This window comes from Poecile atricapillus, chromosome 11, assembly GCF_030490865.1.
Source record: "Poecile atricapillus isolate bPoeAtr1 chromosome 11, bPoeAtr1.hap1, whole genome shotgun sequence".
In the NCBI taxonomy this organism is placed as follows: domain Eukaryota; kingdom Metazoa; phylum Chordata; class Aves; order Passeriformes; family Paridae; genus Poecile; species Poecile atricapillus.
In genome coordinates this window covers 497,870-517,753 of record NC_081259.1, presented here as the reverse complement: position 1 = coordinate 517,753, position 19,884 = coordinate 497,870, and the positions used below count along the sequence as shown (strand labels likewise).

The following is a 19,884-nucleotide window of genomic DNA, read 5'->3' as shown; positions in this document are numbered from 1 at the left end:
TGTTGGCTGCCCCAGGAAGGTCAGGTCTGCCTAAGTGTGGGTCTGCTTGGTTTGCAGCAAAGGATTCATCTAATTAAACCAATGGTGGATTCCTTGAATCTGTTGGCACCTGAATTTGATCCCCTTACCAGCCACCCCCAGCCACGTCCCCAGCACGTACCGTCCTCGTCGGTGCTCTCGGGCTCCTCCACCAGCGTGCAGTCGATGAGGGAGATCACCCCGTTCTGCAGGGGGAAGGGGGCTCAGCACCGGGACCCTGGGGACTGGGGATCCCCCGGCCCCCCCAAACAGCCCCAGCCAGGGCAGGAGTCAGGGCTCAGCACTGGGACCCCCCCAGGGGCTGGCGGCTCCTCCGTCCTTGTCCCCCAGCCCAGGGATGGGACAGGTCCATGTCCCCAGGGGGACACACACAGCGCCTGCTTGCACTGGGAAAAAACATCTGTGCCTGCTGGGATCTCTGGGTTTTCCTTGTCAAACTGATCAGCTAATTTGTTTATAAATTATTTAATAGGAGCTTTAAATTTAATTTTCCCAAAGTCTGTTGTTGCAATTATCAGCTCTTTGCCACGGACTGTAATTCTTCAAACCGATAATTTAATGCCAGTAACAAGCAATTTCTGTAAGATTCTTGCTCAATTAACTGCCAAACTTCCCCAAATAAACACGGGAGCCCAGGGAGCAAGCAGAGGAGCCGGGAGAGCTACAGACAGCCCGGGCTGTGCTTCCAGCTTCTTCCAGAATAAACTGTCAATGTTTCTGCTGCAAATCAGGGTAAACTCTTTTATCGGGATCTTGTTGTTTCTCATCTCTCCCGTGACCCAGCTGCGACAAGGACCATGTGAAATAAATCCAGGTGGCCTCAGGCTCCCAGCTGGAGCTCGCCAGCGGAGGGCGAGGAGTCGCCAAGAGCCCGGCCAGCTCGGGCCACAGCTGGGCCACAGCTGGGCCACCTCTGCCCGTGCCCGTGGCCAGGGAGCAGCAGCAGCCGCCCGGGCCTCACCTTGGTGAGGTGCAGCTTCCCCCCGGAGCCGCGGGTGCAGATGATGAGGTGCTTGGAGAAGAGGAAGCACTGCCGCTCGCCCTCCTTCCTGAGCGACAGCGAGCCCAGCCGGCCCCGCGTGATCTTCCCCTTCTCCGACATGGGCACCTGGATCAGGGAGCCTGCAGGGAGGGACACGGGCTCAGCCCCGCCTGTGCCCCTGTGCCCCCATCCCGGCACCGGCAGCTCAGCGTGCTCCCGCTGCTCCCCGGGCTGCGCCATCGGCAGCGGCCAAAATGCAGCTCCTGCACTGCCACGATGTGCAACAGTGCAGCGACAGAACTGCCCCCAAGTGCCACAACTGCCCCAACGTGATGTGCTTCTGATCAACGAAAACTCATTTTTATATTCTAAAATTTTTATATTCTTAAATTTTTATATTCTTAAATTTCTAAATATTATCCTTTTTATAAAATATTATATTTTAATTTTTTTACATTTTATAAATCAGTAAATGTTTAAAATTTTATATTTTAAAATTTAAAAATTTTAAAATAATTAATAATAATTAAAATAAAATTATTTAAAATAATTTTAAAATAATTTAAAAATTTAAAATAATTAAAATTTTAAAATAATTAACATATAATTTTATTTATAATTTATATATAATTTTATTTATAATTTTTATAATGAATATATTTTAAAATTTAAAAATTAATTTTAAATTTCTAAATATATTAAAAATACATTTAAATTTTAATATAAATTTTTATATTTTTACTATATTTAAATTTCACAGGCCACCGGAGCACACAGGACAGGGGCAGGGCCGAGGGGCTCACGTTCACCACAGAGGGGAGGGATGTTGGCACGGACACAGACCTTGTCTGACGAAGGTCTGGCTGGTGTCCAGCAGGATCTCACAACCCTCGATGATCATCCTCTCTATTGCCAGGTTTTTCCGAATATTTTCAGTCTCACTCACTTCGTCATGCATTATCCTGAAGGATGGAGGGGAGAAAATCAGAGCTGGATGGGATCTGCACACGTTTTCCCAACCCCTTTGGACACAGGGTGGGGCTGCACCAGGTAAAACCAAAACCGAAGGAATATCAAGGGAATTACAGCATCATCCACCCAGGCAGAGCTAGGAGCTCCAGACCTGTACATCTGCCCAGACTGCACCTCCAGGCTGATAAATATTCAAATGTGAGTGCTTGCACATCACAAAATTCAGATTTAGGGCAGACAGATCCCCCCATCACCAGCCCCCTCTGATATCCCGGCTCCTTGAGGAGTGGGAAAAGGGATGGAAACTCTTTACAGAACTTAAAGAGTGCGGATGGGTTTGGCAGTGACATCCAGAACACTCCAGTCCATGGGTGGGGAGGAAGAGCATAAAAAGCAGGGAATTATGGCCAGTCCCCAGGTGCTCATGTGGAGATCTCAGAGGCACTCAGTGCTCTCCCACGGGGCAGCCCCAGCAGTCCTGAGCAGAGGACAGAACCTCTCGGAGCCATCCCAGTCCTCCAAAGCCCTCATTTCACCACCCAGGAGCCCTGGGATACCCTGGCCCTGGCCAGGAGCAGCCAGGAGCCGTCCCACACCCCAGGATGGATCAGCAGCTCTCACCTGGACAGCTCTTCCAGCTTGGACTTGGCATAATCCAGACTGTTCCTCTCCACGTGTTCATGGGGCGTGTGGGCCAGCAGCTCGTGCAGGGTCAGGATGTACCTGGGGATCTGCAGCACGAGGGACAGCAGAGGTCACTGGGGACAGCAGGGGTCACTGGGGACAGCAGAGGTCACCGGGGACAGCAGAGGTCACTGGGGACAGCAGGGGTCACCGGGGACAGCAGGGGTCACTGGGGACAGCAGAGGTCACTGGGACAGCAGGAGTCACTGGGGACAGCAGGGGTCACTGGGGACAGCAGGGGTCACTGGGGACAGTAGGGGTCACTGGGGACAGCAGGGGTCACCGGGGACAGCAGGGGTCACTGGGACAGCAGGGGTCACCGGGGACAGCAGGGGTCACTGGGGACAGCAGGGGTCACTGGGGACAGCAGAGGTCACTGGGGACAGCAGGGGTCACTGGGGACAGCAGAGGTCACTGGGGACAGCAGGAGTCACTGGGACAGCAGGGGTCACTGGGGACAGCAGGGGTCACTGGGGACAGCAGAGGTCACTGGGGACAGCAGGAGTCACTGGGGACAGCAGGGGTCACCGGGGACAGCAGGGGTCACTGGGGACAGCAGGGGTCACTGGGACAGCAGGGGTCACTGGGGACAGCAGAGGTCACTGGGACAGCAGGGGTCACTGGGGACAGCAGGGGTCACTGGGGACAGCAGGGGTCACTGGGGACAGCAGAGGTCACTGGGACAGCAGGGGTCACTGGGGACAGCAGGGGTCACTGGGACAGCAGGGCCCACCCTGGGCTGCTCCTGCCATGGCTGGGGACACCCTGATCTGAGGTTAAAGCTTCAAAGCTCCTTGTGCCAAAGCTGAATGAAGAGGGGGAAGGAGGTGGGGCTGTGCCCAGGGCCCTGCTGCTCCCTGCCCCAGTCCCAGAGGTTCAGGATAACCGGGGAGCCCCCCAAGTCCTCCCCCAGCGATGGCCCAGGCAGGTCCCAGGAGCCGTCTGGGACCACCAGGCTCCAGCCCCAGGCCCCCTTCACCCAGGCTTTGCCCTCCCTCCATCCAGTGCCTGCTGTGGGGATGGGGTTTGCGCTGTCTGCCCCATCTCCCTCAGGGCCCTGGGGCCAGCCCTGGCTCCAGGGTCACCTGGAACATGGGGTAGGTGAGGAAGGTCTCCAGGGTCCTCTCCTCGCAGTCAGGCTTGGCCTCGTAGTGCTTGAGCAGCTTGTCAAAGTCGCGGTTCTGCTTGCAGTGGGCCAGGATCTGCAGGCTGTACTGGTGGTTCCGCACAAACTCCTGGTAGATGTTCAGCATGGGCAGCAGGATGTCGAACAGGTCGGCTGCAGGCAGAGCAGGGGTGTGGGTGGGCTGCTCCAGCAGGGGAGCCCGGCACAGCCCCCTGAGCCCCCTCAGCCACCCAGAGCGGCCCCGAGCTCTCCTGCTCCTGCTGGCCCCAGCTCTGCCCAGCCCGAGTTCAAGGAGGGTCTGATGGGACACGGTGGTGCTCTCCAGCATCAGCCTCCCTGTGCACGGGCCAGTCCCAGCCCCCAGCTCCCAGCAGAGCCAGGAACACCAGAGTTTGGTCACTGGGGTTTCCACTCTGGCTGACACAACCGAGCAAGGACACGGTGTGCAGTGGCAGAGTGTTTTGCTGCTGGTTGGCAAATGATGCTGTGGAGCTGCAGGGGGAGAAAGAGCAGGAGGAGGAGGAGGAGGAGGAGGAGGAGGAGGAGGAGGAGGAGGAGGCAGCAGCACTCACCCAGCACCAGCGTGGGCCAGCTGGAGATCCGCGCCTTCAGGCCTTGGTAGAAAATTTGGTGCAAAAACATGATTGTTTCGCTGGAAAAGGAACCAAGAGAGGACTAAGCCAAACCAAGAACAAACAGATGAATTAGAGGTAAATTACGAGGAATGAGAGAAAATCCCCAGGCCAGGGGGAGCAGAGCAGCCCTTGGGCTGGCTGGGGGCAGCTGCTCCAGGCAGGGCAGAGGGTTCCTGGAGGCACAGGAAGGATGGAGCTGCAGACTCCCAGGGAGCCCTGGCACTGGGCAGCGGGTGCCCAGAGCTGCTGGGGTGCCACAGAGCTCCAGGAGGCCAGGGCAGAGCTCACCTGTTGAGGAAAATGCTGCTGACATCGTCGTGTGTGATGGGCGGCTTCTTGGAGCTGGCTGCCATCCGCAGCGGCCGCAGGAAGTTGTTGACGAGGATGTGGAGCTGCTGGACGTACTCGGCCTCAGCCTCCAGCATGCTGAACACCACCTGGTTCCTCTTGCGCATGCTGTCAGCGTGGGGGGACCTGATGTAGTCCTGAATGATGGTCTTCCACTTCCTCCGGCACAGCCAGCCCCGCAGGAAGCTCTGCACCTGAGGGAGCGGTGCCCGGAGTTAAGGACGGGACTGGGGACGGGGCAGCCGGGAGGTTCCCTGGCTCTGTAGCGAGCTGTGTGTGCTGCTGCCCCTTCCCGCTACCGCTCCCAACCCTCCAGGCTGGGAATGCAACAACTGGAATGCAACAACTCCCGTAAATTCCTGCCACAGGCTGCCCAGAGCAGCCGCGGCTGCCCCGTCCCTGGAGTGCCCAAGGGACGGTCGGGTGGGGCTTGGAGCAAGCTGGGATAGTGGAGGGTGTGCCAGCCCACGATGGGGTGGAAGGAGAGGAGGTTTAAGATCCCTCCCTTGTGTAACTGAGCACCTGCAGCAGGTCCTGCTCTGTGCCAGCTCTGGCCCCAGCACGGGCGGTGCCCGGGGCCGGTCTCTTGCTCGCTGTGGGAACGCTGCCGGGGTGCTGGCTTTTCCTTTGCCAAAATAACAGCTGTGACAGCCATGGGAACAGAAAACAGAGGGGCTGCTGGTGCAGGAGCCAGCACTGGCCGGGACACCCCGTGCTCCCGGGACTGCCGGGAGTGCCCTGCCAAGAGATGAGCTCCCACTTGGGCAGAACACACTTTCCCCTAAAAACCCTGCAGACAGAAGCACTTGCTCAGACACCTCCTTCAGCCCCGCAGGGAGCGCGTCTGCCGTGCCTGCTGGGCCCCCTATGCCAACCCTCGCCAGCACCCACCTTCTTGATCTTCTTGATGTCGCTGTCATCGTCACTGGGTGCGCTGCTCTGGCTGGCCTGGATGCGCTCGTGGTCCTTGAGCAGGGACGCGATCTGTGGGCACAGGGGGGAGCGGCTGCCCGGCACTGCCAGGGGCTGAGGGAATTCCGGGATCCCAGGGGCTGAGAGAATCCCGGGATCCCAGGGACTGAGAGAATCCCAGGATCCCAGGGACTGAGAGAATCCCAGGATCCCAGGGACTGAGAGAATCCCGGGATCCCAGGGACTGAGGGAATCCCGGGATCCCAGGGACTGAGAGAATCCCAGGATCCCAGGGACTGAGAGAATCCCGGGATCCCAGGGGCTGAGGGAATCCCAGGATCCCAGGGACTGAGAGAATCCCAGGATCCCAGGGACTGAGAGAATCCCGGGATCCCAGGGACTGAGGGAATCCCAGGAAGCAAACACATCCCAGGGACGGAGGGCATCCCAGGATCCCAGGGACTGAGGGAATTCCAGGAACCGAGCACATCCCAGGAGCTGAGGGCATCCCAGGATCCCAGGGACTGAGGGCATCCCAGGAACCAAACACATCCCAGGAACAGAGGGAATCCCAGGAGCTGAGGGTGTCCCGGGCTGCTGCTGTGCCGGGGATCAGCGTGAGCCTCTGGCTCAGTGACAGACAGGGGGACATGTTGTGCTGGGTCTGTCCTGGTGGAATGGGCATCACAGACTCACAGAGCCCCACATGCACAGAGGGCTGGAAAAGCCCTCTGAGATCATCAAGTCCACCCGATCACAACACTGCCAGGGCCACCACTAACCCCCCATTGTCCCCAAGTGCCACATCCACACAGCTTTTAAATCCCTGCAGGGGTGGGGATTCAATCGGTGGATGAGGCAGGTGAAGAAACGTGGCAGAGCTGTCAGGGCTCCTCGAGCTGTCACCGACTCCTCAGTACCTCTGAACCCCACCAGAACCGGGATCTGAAAATCCTGATGGGTGCCCAATCCAAACCCCACCCTTGTTTCCCGAAAAAGCCTTCACAGCAACTCAATAAACACAGCTTGGAGAGAAAATGGCAGAAAAATCCTGAGCATTTGGATCCCAAAATGTGCAGGCGGGGAGCAGCCCCCCCAGCCGCTTCCCGCACATGTGGGATCAGAGCCATCAGCTCCCAGCTTCGGGTTTCACTGTTTCTCCCTGTTCTTTCTCTCCCTCCTCTGCTCATCGCGTGTCCCGGCCCCCACGGCCAAAACCACTTGGGAAGTGACAGGAAAAGGCAAGAAAGCAGCACATGTGCCATCCAGAATGTGGGAAATTGGGAAAATGTGATCTGGATTTTGATTTTACAGAAGAGAACAGAAGGAAACAACTTGGAAAGAGGTCTTTCCTGGGAAGGGGGGGAAGAGATGCCATTTTGGACAGAAAAGAGGAAAAAAGGTGGAGTTTGGTGTCTGGGCTGTTTGGAAAAAGCAAGAACATATCAGAGCTGGTGGCCACAGGCTCATGGTCACTGATCCAGTTTCTACACATCTGTTCCACCCAATTTCATTATTTGGATCAGATGGCAGAGGAGATTTTAGAGCTTTTTGCACACCCCAACGCATGGTCAGGGGTTGTTATTGCCCTGCACATTTGAACCCAAAAATTCAAAATTTGAGGAAAAGCCCACCATTAAGACAGGCAAAGCCACCCTCACTGCCTCTTCAGACGCCTCTCCTGATGCACCGGAGGCACAGCCCTGCAGGGCAGAGCCGGGAAACAGGGGATCCCCCAGTGCCAGCATCCCCTCCCCAGCGACCCCCCAGCACCGGGCACAGCTCCCCCAGAGAGTGCTCTCCCTCTGCCGAGCAGCCCCCCCGCCGCCAGGCATCTCCTGAGCCTCCTCCTTCTCCTCCTCCTCCTCCTCCTCCCAGGTGCCCCGGGGACACCGCGTCCCTCGGCACCGTCTGCTGAGTCATGTGCGCACCTCGCTTCTGTCTGCGGCACCCGGCCCCGAGTCACCCGCACCCGGCACCCGGCCCCGAGTCACCGCATCCGTCACCCGGCACCCCGCACCCCGAGTCACCGCACCCGGCACCCGGCCCCGAGTCACCCGCACCCGGCCCCGAGTCACCCGCACCCTACACTCCGCACCCTGCACCCCGCACCCCGCACCCGGCACCCCGCACTCCGCTCCCCGCACTCCGCTCCCCGGCTGCCCCCGGTCCTGCCCGGAGCGGGGGGCTGGCAGCAGTGCCCCGGGGCCCGTGAGATGCGCTGTGCCCCGCTCAGGGGTGCCCCACTGCAGAGCAGCCTCCAGCTCGGGGAGCTGCCGGAGTGATTCCAGAGGCTGGGACAGGGTGGTCTGTGAGACCCCTCCAACCCAAACCCTTCTGGGTTTCCGGGATACAGCCACGGTTTTCATCTCCCACAAGAGGCGAGGAGAAGCTCCCCAGCCCACTCCCCAGCGCTCCTTGCTGCCGTGAACCCTCCCGTGTGGCAGCAGCCTCCCGGCCCGGGGGTCCCCCCAAGACCCCCACATGCCCAGAGCCGGGGTGCCAGGAAAATCCCCAGGGAGGCGATGCCCTCGCCCCTGCTGCGGGAGAAGGGCCAGCTCGGTGTCACTGAAGCAGAACCAGAGCAGCGGTGCCACCCCCGGGCCGTGCCCACGCGGGGATGCCGCCCCCCTCCCACGGGTCACCCGGGAGCGGCAGCGCGTCCGCGGGGCAGCGCCGGCGCTTCACCTCGGCCTTGAGGCGCTCGATCTCGATCTCCCCGTCCTCGATCTGCTGCCGGAGTTGCTTGGCAACGGTCTTCTCCGTCTCCACGATCTGCAGGAGATGGAGGTACTTCTGCATCAGCGCCTCGTGCTCTGTCGCCAGGTTCCTGTAGCTGCAGCAGACACGGCCGTGAGCGTCCCTCCCCCAGACCCGGCCAGACCCCGACATCGGGGTTCTCCCTGCCCTGAAACCCCAATTCACGCCCCGACATCGGGGCTCTCCCTGTCCTGAACCCCCAGTTCACATCCCAACATCGGGGCTCTCCCTGTCCTGAACCCCCAGATCACCCCCCCAGTTCATCCCCCCAATTCACATCCCAACATCGGGGTTCTCCCTGCCCTGAACCCCCAATTCATCCCCCCGACATCGGGGCTCTCCCTGTCCTGAACCCCCAGTTCACATCCCAATATCGGGGCTCTCCCTGTCCTGAACCCCCAATTCACACCCCAATATCGGGGCTCTCCCTGTCCTGAACCCCCAATTCACACCCCAATATCGGGGCTCTCCCTGTCCTGAACCCCCAATTCACACCCCAATATCGGGGCTCTCCCTGCCCTGAACCCCCAATTCACACCCCAATATCGGGGCTCTCCCTGTCCTGAACCCCCAGTTCACACCCCAATATCGGGGCTCTCCCTGCTGTGCCCCCAGTTCACACCCCAATATCGGGGCTCTCCCTGCCGTGCCCCCCGCTCCCCCCCGCACAGGGAATGAAGCAGGGGCAGCTCCTGCAGCTGGGGATGCTGCTGCTCCCAAAGGGCTCCTCTGGAGAGGACATGGGCTCCCACAAGGGGCAAACAGAAAGGACGGAGCAAACTTGAATTAAATCATAGGAGTCAAAAAAGACCCCCAAACAGTCAAAAAAGACCCCCTAATGGCCAAACCTCCGTAACCTGCTACATTCCAGGAGCTTAAGAGGGTGTGTGGCACAAGCTCCTCCCGAGCCCTGCTGCTGGCAGGGCCCGCAGGGGATGGGGTTTCTGCCATTCCCTGCACACAGCTCCTGCCTGATCCCACACCTCCTGCCTGATCCCACACCTCCTGCCAGCCCAGACCTTCCTTCCCCAGGGGGGGACCCGGCCGTGCTGCCCCCTGAGCGCTCTCCGTGGCAGCTGGGCAGTGCCAGCACTCCCAGGGCACAGACAGGACCAGCCCCTTCCTCACGAGCTCCCTGACCAGTCCCAGCTGCTTTCAGGGTCAACCGGGCACCCCCTGGCTCCAGGCTGGGACAGGCAGTGCCAGCCTGCCAGGGGGGGCTGTGCCAGGGGACTGCGATGGGAATGGGGACAGGGGAACGACTGAACACGGCCCCCACTCAGCACCAGGGTCCCCAGCATGGGGCTGGCAGTGTCCAGCTCATCCTGCCCCCCCAGGCACCCTCAGCACGGCTTCACCTCGCCCCCACGGGCACAGGGCACACCTGGCGTGAGCTATGGCTGCCACCCACTCGTCGCAGTCCTTGGCATCCTCGGTCCTCAGCTCCAGGGTCTTCTGGTTCTCGTGGTTGAAGTTTACAGTGAAGTAGTGCTGCGGGGGCGAGCACAGGGGTTACGGTCACAAAGCACTTCCTGACCCACCGCAGGCTGGCTCATGGACAAAAACAGGTTTGGGAGCACCAGGAGCCCGGCCACGACGGGCTGCTCCCAGCACAGCCGTGCCACCACCCAGGAGAATCCTGCTGGGCAAAGAGCCGGCTTCAGGAGAACCTAAATCCACCAAACCCACCCGAGTCCAGAGCGCTGCCGTCCTGAGCCGGTGGTGACAGCCCTGGGGACACCCTCCCCTGGGGAACGGGCAGAGGAGCAAGGATGCTGAGCTGGACCTGCATCCCCTCCCACATCCACAGCTTGGACTCGATGGTCTTAGAGGTCTTTTCCAGCCTCAGTGATTCCCTGAGCCCAGGATCACTGTCTGCATCCCTGCCGTGGGGCAGCGAGCCCCCGGGAGGTGACACCGAGCCGAGCCCGGGTCCCTCGTGTCCTGCTCCCCGGGGCTCCGGGGGGGTGGCCACGCTGCTGGGCTATTTTTAGCCTCCCTTGACATTTCCAGTGTTTGTGCTAATTGTGTGCGGTGCCGCCGCCGCCGGGTTTGTGCCGCTCCTCTGCTTCCCTGCAGTCTCCAAGGAAACAGGTACCACGCTGCAGTGCCGGATACTGCCCGGAATAACTGGGCTAAACCAAACCCACTGGAACGAGCTCATCCTGACATCATCTGCTCCTCTGCTGGCTTCCATCAGGGAAAAAACAGGTAAAAGCTGCCTCCAACCCAAGGGGCAGCAGCCTGGCAGGACCCCGGCTGTGCCATGTGGAAACAGCGATGGGCAGCACAACGCTCTTCCCTCCCTGTCCCCGATCAGCCCCAGGGTGCTGGGGGAAGGACCCCCAGACGGGCACAGGAGGCTCTGGGTGAGCCCGGGATGATGGGGGGACAGGGCACAGCAGCACAGACAGAGCCAGCACCCCCAGCCCGTGCCCAGCCAGGGCTCAGGGCTCGGGGTGACACCCTCGGAGCTCACGCAGCCCCTCCGGGTCCGGCAGAGGGGGACAGGGGGGCCGGGAGCCCCCGCTGCCCATGGGCACAGCCCAGCCCTCCTTCAGGAACACCTTTCACCTTTGGGGAGCCACTGCAGGGCCCCGGTGAAGATGCAGCTCCCTCACTTCTGCCACGGATCCTTTAAGTGCAGGATCTTTCACTGCTGCTCCTGTGGAGAAGCTTTCTCCTTATGGAGCCGTCCCCACGACAAAACACCGTCATCCATCACACACCCCGGTGTCAAACACCAGCATCCATCGCCCACCCCTTCCCCAGCCTGCCATGCTCAGGCTGCCCAGAGCTCCCTGTCTGCCTGCAGGACACCTCTGGAGCTGCAGCAGCTCCCCAGCCTCTCACATCCCACCCCCTTTCCCTCCCTCCCACTCCCAAAGGCTTTCACTGGCAAAGAGACAGCTCCGAGGGAAATTCACCAAAAATGTCTGGTCCCTATGGGTGTTGTTCTGTACCCCAGCTTTACACCCACCTGCCATCCCTTCCCCTGTAACTGCATCAAGAAGAGCTCATCAGGTTGGCAAGGTTGGAAATGCCCCCCTAAACACCAGCGAGGAGTGGGGGAGCCCCTTCTCGTGCTGGTGCCCCCAGAAGCTCCCGGTGCCGCAGGAACCACCCCGAGAGCACGGCGTGCACATTCCCTCTCCGTGACCCCACACCAACAGCCCATGGCTGAGCCCCCATGGCACTGGAAACACGGGGAGACACTTCAGGAGTCCCCCAAACCGGTCCCTGCCCACCAGGAGGCCACGAGACAGCGAGCCCTGCACTGTCCTTCCCAGAATCTGTGTGTGCTCCCGGGGTCCCGGGGGTGGCACAGGTCCCTCTGTGCTCCCGGGGGTGGCACAGGGTCCCTCTGTGCTCCCGGGGGTGGCACAGGGTCCCTCTGTGCTCCCGGGGTCCCGGGGGTGGCACAGGGTCTCTCTGTGCTCCCGGGGGTGGCACAGGGTCCCTCTGTGCTCCCGGGGGTGGCACAGGGTCCCTCTGTGCTCCCGGGGCTGGCACGGGTCCCTCTGTGCTCCCGGGGGTGGCACGGGTCCCTCTGTGCTCCCGGGGGTGGCACAGGGTCCCTCTGTGCTCCCGGGGCTGGCACAGGGTCACTTTGTGCTCCCGGGGGTGGCACAGGGTCCCTCTGTGCTCCCGGGGGTGGCACAGGGTCCCTCTGTGCTCCCGGGGGTGGCACGGGTCCCTCTATGCTCCCGGGGGTGGCACAGGGTCCCTCTATGCTCCCGGGGGTGGCACGGGTCACTCTGTGCTGCCCTGGGTGAGTGCCCCCACCCAGAGCCCAGCCCAGCTGGGACAGCAGCAGATGCAGGGCTGCAGATGCAGGGCTGCAGATGCAGGGCTGCAGATCCAGAGCAGCAGATCCAGAGCTGCAGATCCAGAGCAGCAGATCCAGAGCAGCAGATCCAGAGCTGCAGATCCGGGGCTGCAGATCCGGGGCTGCAGATCCGGGGCTGCAGATGCAGGGCTGCAGATCCGGGGCTGCAGATCCGGGGCTGCAGATGCAGGGCTGCAGATCCGGGGCTGCAGATGCAGGGCTGCAGATGCAGGGCAGGAACCTGGCCAGGTGCCCCCCCTGCCCCTCCTGGCCCACTCGAGGCACCTCCCAGCACAGCAGCTCCTGGCAGGGGTGATCCAGCGCTCTCCCAGAAGCTCCTGAGCTTTGCCAGTGCAGTTCCCAAGCAGCAGGGCCCACAGGAGGGGTGCGAGCCCCCAGAGCTGCAGCCGGGACTCCCCGACCCCAGCCCGGCTCCTGTGAGCACGCACACCCCGCTCCGTGTGTTGCTCCAGCTTATCCCCACACAATTCCCAGGAAGTGCAGCGTGCTAGGAAGGAGGAAGTTATTTTATATTTGAATAATAAAACTCCCACCACCTTTTATCTCCGCCTACGAGATGATCCCTCTCTGCCATCACGGTGACACGTCGCACCAACAACCCGGGAGCGCTTCCCAGCGCTGGGTCAGGGGCTGAGCATCACATCCACGGACAGGAGCAGAGCCCTGGGTGGCACCAGACCGAGGGACAGAGCCAGCACGGGACTCGGGGCACCGGGCAGACAGCTGGGAGTACCAGGATGAGCCCCCAACTCCATCCCGGCCCCGGCTCAGCGTCCCTGGGTTTGTGCTGCCCAGGGCAGGAGTTACCCACAGTGTGGCTCTGCTTCTCCTCACACCCGTTTTTATCTCATTTATGACCTCGACACTGCCAGCCCCGGGAGCGGAGCCCCCTCATCCCCCGCCCTCGCTCTGCTCTGGCCACATAAAGCAGATGGGGTTCTTGAGGAGCCCCTCAGTGCGGGATTTTCCACTTTTCCAGGCTCCCCTGTTCCCTCCTGAGCCCGCTGTGGGGGCACAGCCCCGGAGCCCGGCTCTGTGGGCGGTTTGTCCGTCTGGCACGGCCGGACACACAGCTCCTGGGGCATTTCCCGCAGGACACGGCAATCCTGCCCGAAACAATGACCGGGAGCGTTCCAGGACACCCAGGGAAGGATTAAAGCCCCTCCAGGGGCACCCAGAGCCCCGTGAGCGACACCCAGCTCCCCGCTGGCCCTGCCTGCTGCAGGGGGTGCCACCGATGTGCAGAGAGACTCCAAAATAAATTCAAATAAGCTTTAAAGCGCCGCGTTATTTCCAAAGTAGGAAACCAGCCTCTCGCAGGATTGTTTAGAATTTGCAAAGGGCATTTTTTTACAGCCTGAACAACCCACGGGGGGCTGCACTGGGGGTGGGAGCGTGGGGGCACAGCGGGAGAGCCACCCCAGCCACACCAGAGCACCGAGTGGCACCCTCTCCCCTCGGCTGTGCCCTCAGAGGGGCCGTTCCCCCCCAGGGCTGCCCCCCTTCATTCACCCCTCGGGGCTGCCTGCCCCCCACCCTCCCGCCCTGGGCACATCACATCCGCCTGCTCGGGAAGATGATGCTGATTCCAGCTGACACAAAGGGCAAGGGGAGCAGAATTTTCCTGCTCTGGATGGATGAGTCTAAAAATCCACAGCCAGCCGTGGCAGCTTTTAACATCCCTGACCTACATACTCTGTGCTCTGGGAAAACAGGACCTCAGAGCTGGATGCTCCAGCAGCTCATTTCCGTGCTGACAATAAGAAAAAATATCCCAGAGGCTGCAATTTCCCGTCTTTGTTTCAGTATGGCTGTCAGGATATTTGGAAATGGATACTAGAGGTGAGCATCATCCTTGTGGAGTAGGCTCTGGAGTCATGCGCAGAAATATTCATAAAATAATTCAAGTAAATCAATTTTTCCCCTGATTTTATCTGGTGATGCTGGCAGGGAGGCATGCAGGCATCGCTGGGGCCAACACTGAGCATCCCCTCACTCAGAAATCCCCACATGGCATCATTCAATACTCTGATTAATTAAAAACACGGTGTCACCCCAACACCGATGAATAGTTCAGGTTTAAGTCCACAAATTATGATTTATAGTCTCCAAAAAATCAGATTGCCTGGAATGGCATTCAGGTAGAAGAATTCTCGCTGCCCCAGATGGCTGATGCTCAGGGACCTGCAGCCAGGGCTGGGATCTGGGGATGCCTGGGACACCAATGCCAGCGTTTGGGACGGCCTGGGAGCTGCCCTGCTCAGGGTGTCCATGGGTGTCCTGCCCAGCCCCGCTCCACTGACACCATCTGGCCCCTCTGAGCGCCCTCCACAGCCCTGGGGGTCCTGAGGGGAGCCCCCCAGGCAGGGATGGGCAGGGCTGGGTCCCTCAGCCCCTCTGCTGCACCTCTGGAGAGTGCCCGGGCTCTGCCACTGCCGGCAGGGGCTCCAGCAGCAGGGCCTGGGGCTTGGCTCTGCCACAGCTGGAGCTGCTGCACGTCCTCAAGGCATCCAAATATTCCAGCACTCCCAGCATCTCAGGAATGGGGCCCGCAGGACAGGGTGAACTCGGAGCTCCGTGGCCCCAGCCCTGGAAAACTCTCTGGAGATGGGGAAGGAAATGCCCATCCATGGGCAGCTCAGAGCAGCCCCAGCTGGGGGAACAGCTCAGCTCTGAGCCACAGAGCCTGGAGCCAAGGGCTCTGCACGGGGCCACCGCCTGACTCAGCAGCACCACGCTGACTCTGTCTGAGGCCTCCTGCTTAGGAACAGCCCCCGGCACCGGGACACGGCTCTGGAAACCAGCCCGGGCTGCCCAGGGCACTGCTGGAGCCCCGTCCCTGGAAATGGGGCAGCACACGGGACATGGAGCAGGGGCAGCCCGGTGCTGAGGGAATGGTGGGACTGAATGGCCTCAGAGGGCTTTTCCAACCTCAGTGATGCTGTGATCCTAAATCCAGCTCCAGGCTGGACCCATGGAGCAAAGCCAGCTGTGATTCCCCAGCTGATGTGCAAAGGAGAGCCCTCACCCCACGCTGCCCCTCCCCTGTCCCTGGGGTGGGATCAGCTCTGGAGTCGCAGCTGCCCAGCTCCTCTGCTGGGATCTCACCTTGTTCCCCTCCCACCTGGGGCACCCCACATCCTGCCCAGCCCTCCCAGAGGTGCCCACCCCAGAGTTCATCCCAGCACCGTCACCTCGGGGGGCCGGGAGCAGCCGGGCTGGGGGTGGCACAGCAGGGGAACAGGGGGCTCCTGCCAGCGCCGGGGTCACAGCCTCCCCAAGCCCACCCCACGGACCCTTCCCCAGGCCACAGCCCAACCTCACCCAGCAGGAAATTATCTTCCCCATCCAACTGCTTGGAAGGAAAATTCGTTTCTGGAAAAAGAAAACAAAGTTTCCAGAGGCAGCAAATCCCTCTTTGGTGCTCCAGTTTTCCACATGTCTTATTCCCTTTTTCTCACATATACCAATGCTAAAATTCACTGTGTTCCAGGAAAAAGATCCCCCCAAAGCAAAGTATGTACATTAAAAGAGGTTTTAAAGCCCCACCTCTTAAAATTCCTCCTTTGCAGAGAATTTAGAACCTTTCAGGCTCCACTCCAGCAAGGAATGAACCCAAACCTGGAGCTCCTCTGCTGCAAGGAACGCTGTCCCCGGAGCTGCAGCTGGAACCCCACGGACAGATAAATACCCTCAGAACACAACTGATTGGGATCACTGGCAATGCCAGAAATTTCCTCAGCACCTTCCCCTTGCAGGCTGCTGGGCAGGGCTGGCTCTCAGAGCCTGCAGCCGAGCTTTCCCCGGCGTGGGGAGCACAGCCCCTGCCCAGAGCCCCGTGTGCCACCTGCTCCTCCCGCCCGGCCAGGCTGCGGATCTGCACCATCAATATTCGCCGCTTATCTCATCCCTGGGCCATTAATTAGCTTGCAGAGCAGCGGGCATCCAGCGCTCCCGCTCCCAGCCCCGCTTGGCCTAAGGAGTTACACAGAATCACAAGCCAGGCGTGGAGCCACGAGGAGCAGTGGCAGGGGACGCATCTGCCGCGGCAGGAGCTCCCCGTGGCAGCAGCCCCTCTCTGACAGCGAGGATCAGCGCTCTGGGCTCATTCTGAGCTGGAAAGGGGATGTGACATCCTCCCCGTGGTGTTTGCAGGGTGGGAAATCCCTCCTGCACAAACACCAGGACCCAGAGCCTCGATCCCGAGCTTGATTCCAGGAAGGTTGGTTGGAAAACTTCATGGAAGCTGAACATCTGTTCCTGAAGGGACAGCAGTGACAGCCACGGCGGTGTGAGCCCTTGCGACCACAGCCCCCCCTCGCTGCCACAGCCCCCGAGGTGCCGCCCCCCACAGCCGGGCTGCGGGGACCCCCAGCCGGGCAAAACCCACAGCATTTCCTGCTCCTCCTTCACAGGGAAATTTCCTTCCTCTTCACAAGGAAATATTCCTGTGCTCCCAGCCAGGAGGGAGGGGATGTGCCAGGGAGCAGCGGTGCTGCGTGCCCGGTTCTCTTGGCAGGTTTTCCAAGTGCCGGCAATAGCCAGAATTAGGGGGCTGGTTCCTCCCAGGCTGCCCCATGCCCCGGGGTGCCGGGGGTGGCCCTGGGCCCGTCCTGCGCTGTGCCGGCAGCGCTCCCAGCGCCTCCCAGAGCCCGGCAGGCTGCAATTATGCAAGCCCTGCAGAGCCGGACCCGGAACGCGCGGTGCCCCCGCACTGCCCGGCCCGGGATGGGGGTCCCGGGACCCCCCCGCTGCTCCCGCTGAGGGGCCCCGGTGCCGCTGAGCCACCCGCAGGACAGATGTCCACGCTCCGCGGGCCACCAGAGGGTCAGAGGGTGAATCCTGCTGGCTCCTGTCCACGCTGATGACACGGGGGGTGGCTCTGGAAGCGATGGATGGGGATTTGCGCCCGCAGCTGGAAGCCAGCCCTTGTCCCCCCTGCCTGCTCCCGTCCCGTCTCTCCCGGCTGCTCCGGCGCATCCCAGCTCCGGCCGAGCAGCCCAGGCAAACACGCCACGTCCATGCCCTGCTGCTCCAGGAGCACCCTGCCCGGCCGGGAAAGGCACAGCCGCTGGGGACAAACCCTCCCTCCCCCGGGGCCCGTCAGTGCTCCCGGGGCTGGGGGACCCCTGGATCTGCCGGGGGCTCGCAGAGGCTTTGGTGTTTCCGCGCTGATCCCCCGCGGCCATCGGCGCTGCCAAAGGGCTCTGGAGCTCGGCGCCAGCACGGGGGGCTCAGGGGACCCGCACTCTGCTCTTCCCCCCGCCAGGACTGGGGATGGAGGAGCGAACCGCACACGTGGCGAGCGGGAACAGGGCGAAATCTGCCCGAAAACAAGGCCCGGAGCTCCCCCCGCCGAGCTGCTCACACCGCCGGGCCGGGGGGGCTGCCGGGCAAACCGCGGGGCACGGAAGGGGCAAACGGGGTGTGGGAAACAGCGAGGCCGCTCCACGGGAGCCCCGGAGCCCTCGGAACCCCCGCTCCGCCGGGGCCAAAGCCCAGAGCCCAGAGCTCAAAGCCCAAAGCCCAGATCTCAAAGCCCAGAGCCCAAAGCCCAGAGCCCAGATCTCAAAGCCCGGAGCTCAAAGCCCAGAGCTCAAAGCCCAAAGCCCAGATCTCAAAGCCCAGATCTCAAAGCCCAGAGCTCAAAGCCCAAAGCCCAGATCTCAAAGCCCAGATCTCAAAGCCCAAAGCCCAGATCTCAAAGCCCAGATCTCAGAGCCCAGATCTCAAAGCCCAGATCTCAAAGCCCAGAGCCCAGATCTCAAAGCCCAAAGCCCAGATGTCAAAGCCCAGAGCCCAGAGCCGGGCCGGGGGGACGCGGGGCTCCGCAGCGCCCAGCGCGGCCGCCAGGAGGCGCCCCGCGGTCCCCGCTAATTACCGTCTGTTAATGAGATGGGAGGGGGAGAGGGGGTGCCCCGGAAAGAGCCCGACACCCCCACAATGAGCCCACCCGCTGCTCCGGCACCGCAGCCCCGGGAATCATCCCTCTTCCCCCGCACAGACCGGCCTCATCCTCACCTCCCCACCCCGGTCACGCGTGGGGCAGGTCACGGGCTCCGGCATCTCCGGAGCCGCGGGGCCCGGACCCCTCGGGCCATCCTCCCTCCCCCTCGGGGGGCCCCCCGTGTCGCCCACCTGCTTCTCCAGGGAGTCCTTAGCCGAGAGGGGGGGCTTGGGGGAGGGCGCGCGGTCGCAGACGCAGCCCTCGAGCAGGTAGAGCCCCGAGGGCCGGGAGCTGGAGTCGGTCTCGAAGTAGAAGAGCATGTTCTGGAGCAGCGCGAACCACTTGGTGTGCCATTTCGTGTTGTCGGCGCTCCGCTTGCTCAGGTATCCGCGCCGGGCCCCGTCCTTCTTCGCCAGCAGCCCCAGGTGGGCGACGTGCCCGTCATTGAGCCGCATCCCCTTCTGCATCCTGCCGGCACCGCGCTCACATGGCCCCCGCCGCGGGCGGGGCCGCGCCGAGCCACCCCCGCCGCCCCCGCGGTCCCCGCAGCATCAGCGGCCCCCGCTGCCCCCGGGGAGCCGCCGGGCGCTCATCCCGCGGCCCGGCCCCGCCGAGCCCCCGGCCCCGCTGAGCCCCCGGCCCCGCTGAGCGCCGCGTCCCGCAGCCGCCAGCGGAACCGCGGACGGGCGGGGCGAGTGACGGCGGCGGCACCGGGGACCGTCAGCGCCGAGCGGAGCCGAGCGGAGCCGCGGCCCTCCTCGCTGCCTCTCTCCCGTGCCTCCTTCGCTGCCTCTCTCCCGTGCCTCCTTCGCTGCCTCTCTCCCGTGCCTCCTCGCTGCCTCTCTCCCGTGCCTCCTCGCTGCCTCCTTCCCTGCCGCCGGCTGCGGGGGTGGTCGCGCTGCTGCGCTCGCCGGGGCCGCCCCCGGGCCGCGGGATGCCGGGGCCGCCGCCAGCACCGGCATCGCCAGCACCGGTACAGGCAGCACGGGCAGCACCGGTACCGTCAGCACGGGCGGCACCGGCACCGGCAGCACCGGCAGCGCCGCGAGGGAACCCCGCACCCAGAGACACCCCCAGAGCGAGAGGGAACCCCGGGCGTGCGGGACACTCGGGCTGGCACGGAATCCTTCCTGCGGCTGGAGCCCCGGGCCGAGAGGGACCCCGGGCACAGCCAGAGCCGAGAGGCACCTCCAGAACCCCGAGAACAAGAGGGACCCCCGGGAAAATGGGACAGCCAGGAACAGCCAGAGCCCCAGGCCGGGAGGGACCCTAGAGCAGAGGGGGAAGTGGATCCCAGGCCTTAGGCAGGGGAGAACCTTCAGACAAATGGCACCACCAGGCAGAGCAGAGGGAACAGTTTCTCCATTTATTTCTGTTTGTCTCACTCTTGATCCCTCTTCTCCATCCTGGCCTTGTGTGCCCTGCCGAGCAGGGCAAAACCGGGAAAACTGGGCACTTGGAAAAGGGGGCAGTGGCTGCAGCTGAAGCCTGTGCAGGGCTGGGAGTGCCCTGGTGCCCCCCGGACCCCAGGAGCTTCCACAGCCAGGAGTGCTGGCTCAGCCAGATGCCACCGCCACAGGCACCGTGTGACACCTGCAATGTGACACCTCAGTCCTGCAGCAGAGCCTG

At 62.1% G+C, this 19,884-nt stretch overlaps 1 protein-coding gene across 1 annotated transcript in view; it reads right to left on the bottom strand.

Annotated features, from left to right (window-relative positions):
- Positions 1-19,004, bottom strand: part of RASGRF1 (Ras protein specific guanine nucleotide releasing factor 1) — a 31,817-nt gene extending 12,813 nt beyond the window's left edge. Inside the window, exons 1-11 of the mRNA XM_058846777.1 lie at positions 18,447-19,004; positions 9,843-9,949; positions 8,387-8,534; positions 5,678-5,770; positions 4,727-4,980; positions 4,376-4,455; positions 3,763-3,956; positions 2,615-2,724; positions 1,865-1,983; positions 1,001-1,161; positions 161-224 (exon numbers count right to left, since the gene is read on the bottom strand). Coding sequence (XP_058702760.1) covers positions 161-224; positions 1,001-1,161; positions 1,865-1,983; positions 2,615-2,724; positions 3,763-3,956; positions 4,376-4,455; positions 4,727-4,980; positions 5,678-5,770; positions 8,387-8,534; positions 9,843-9,949; positions 18,447-18,722 — 1,606 coding nt within the window. The 5' untranslated portion in view covers positions 18,723-19,004. The remainder of the gene's footprint in view (positions 1-160; positions 225-1,000; positions 1,162-1,864; positions 1,984-2,614; positions 2,725-3,762; positions 3,957-4,375; positions 4,456-4,726; positions 4,981-5,677; positions 5,771-8,386; positions 8,535-9,842; positions 9,950-18,446) is intronic.
- Positions 19,005-19,884: the final 880 nt, after the last annotated feature.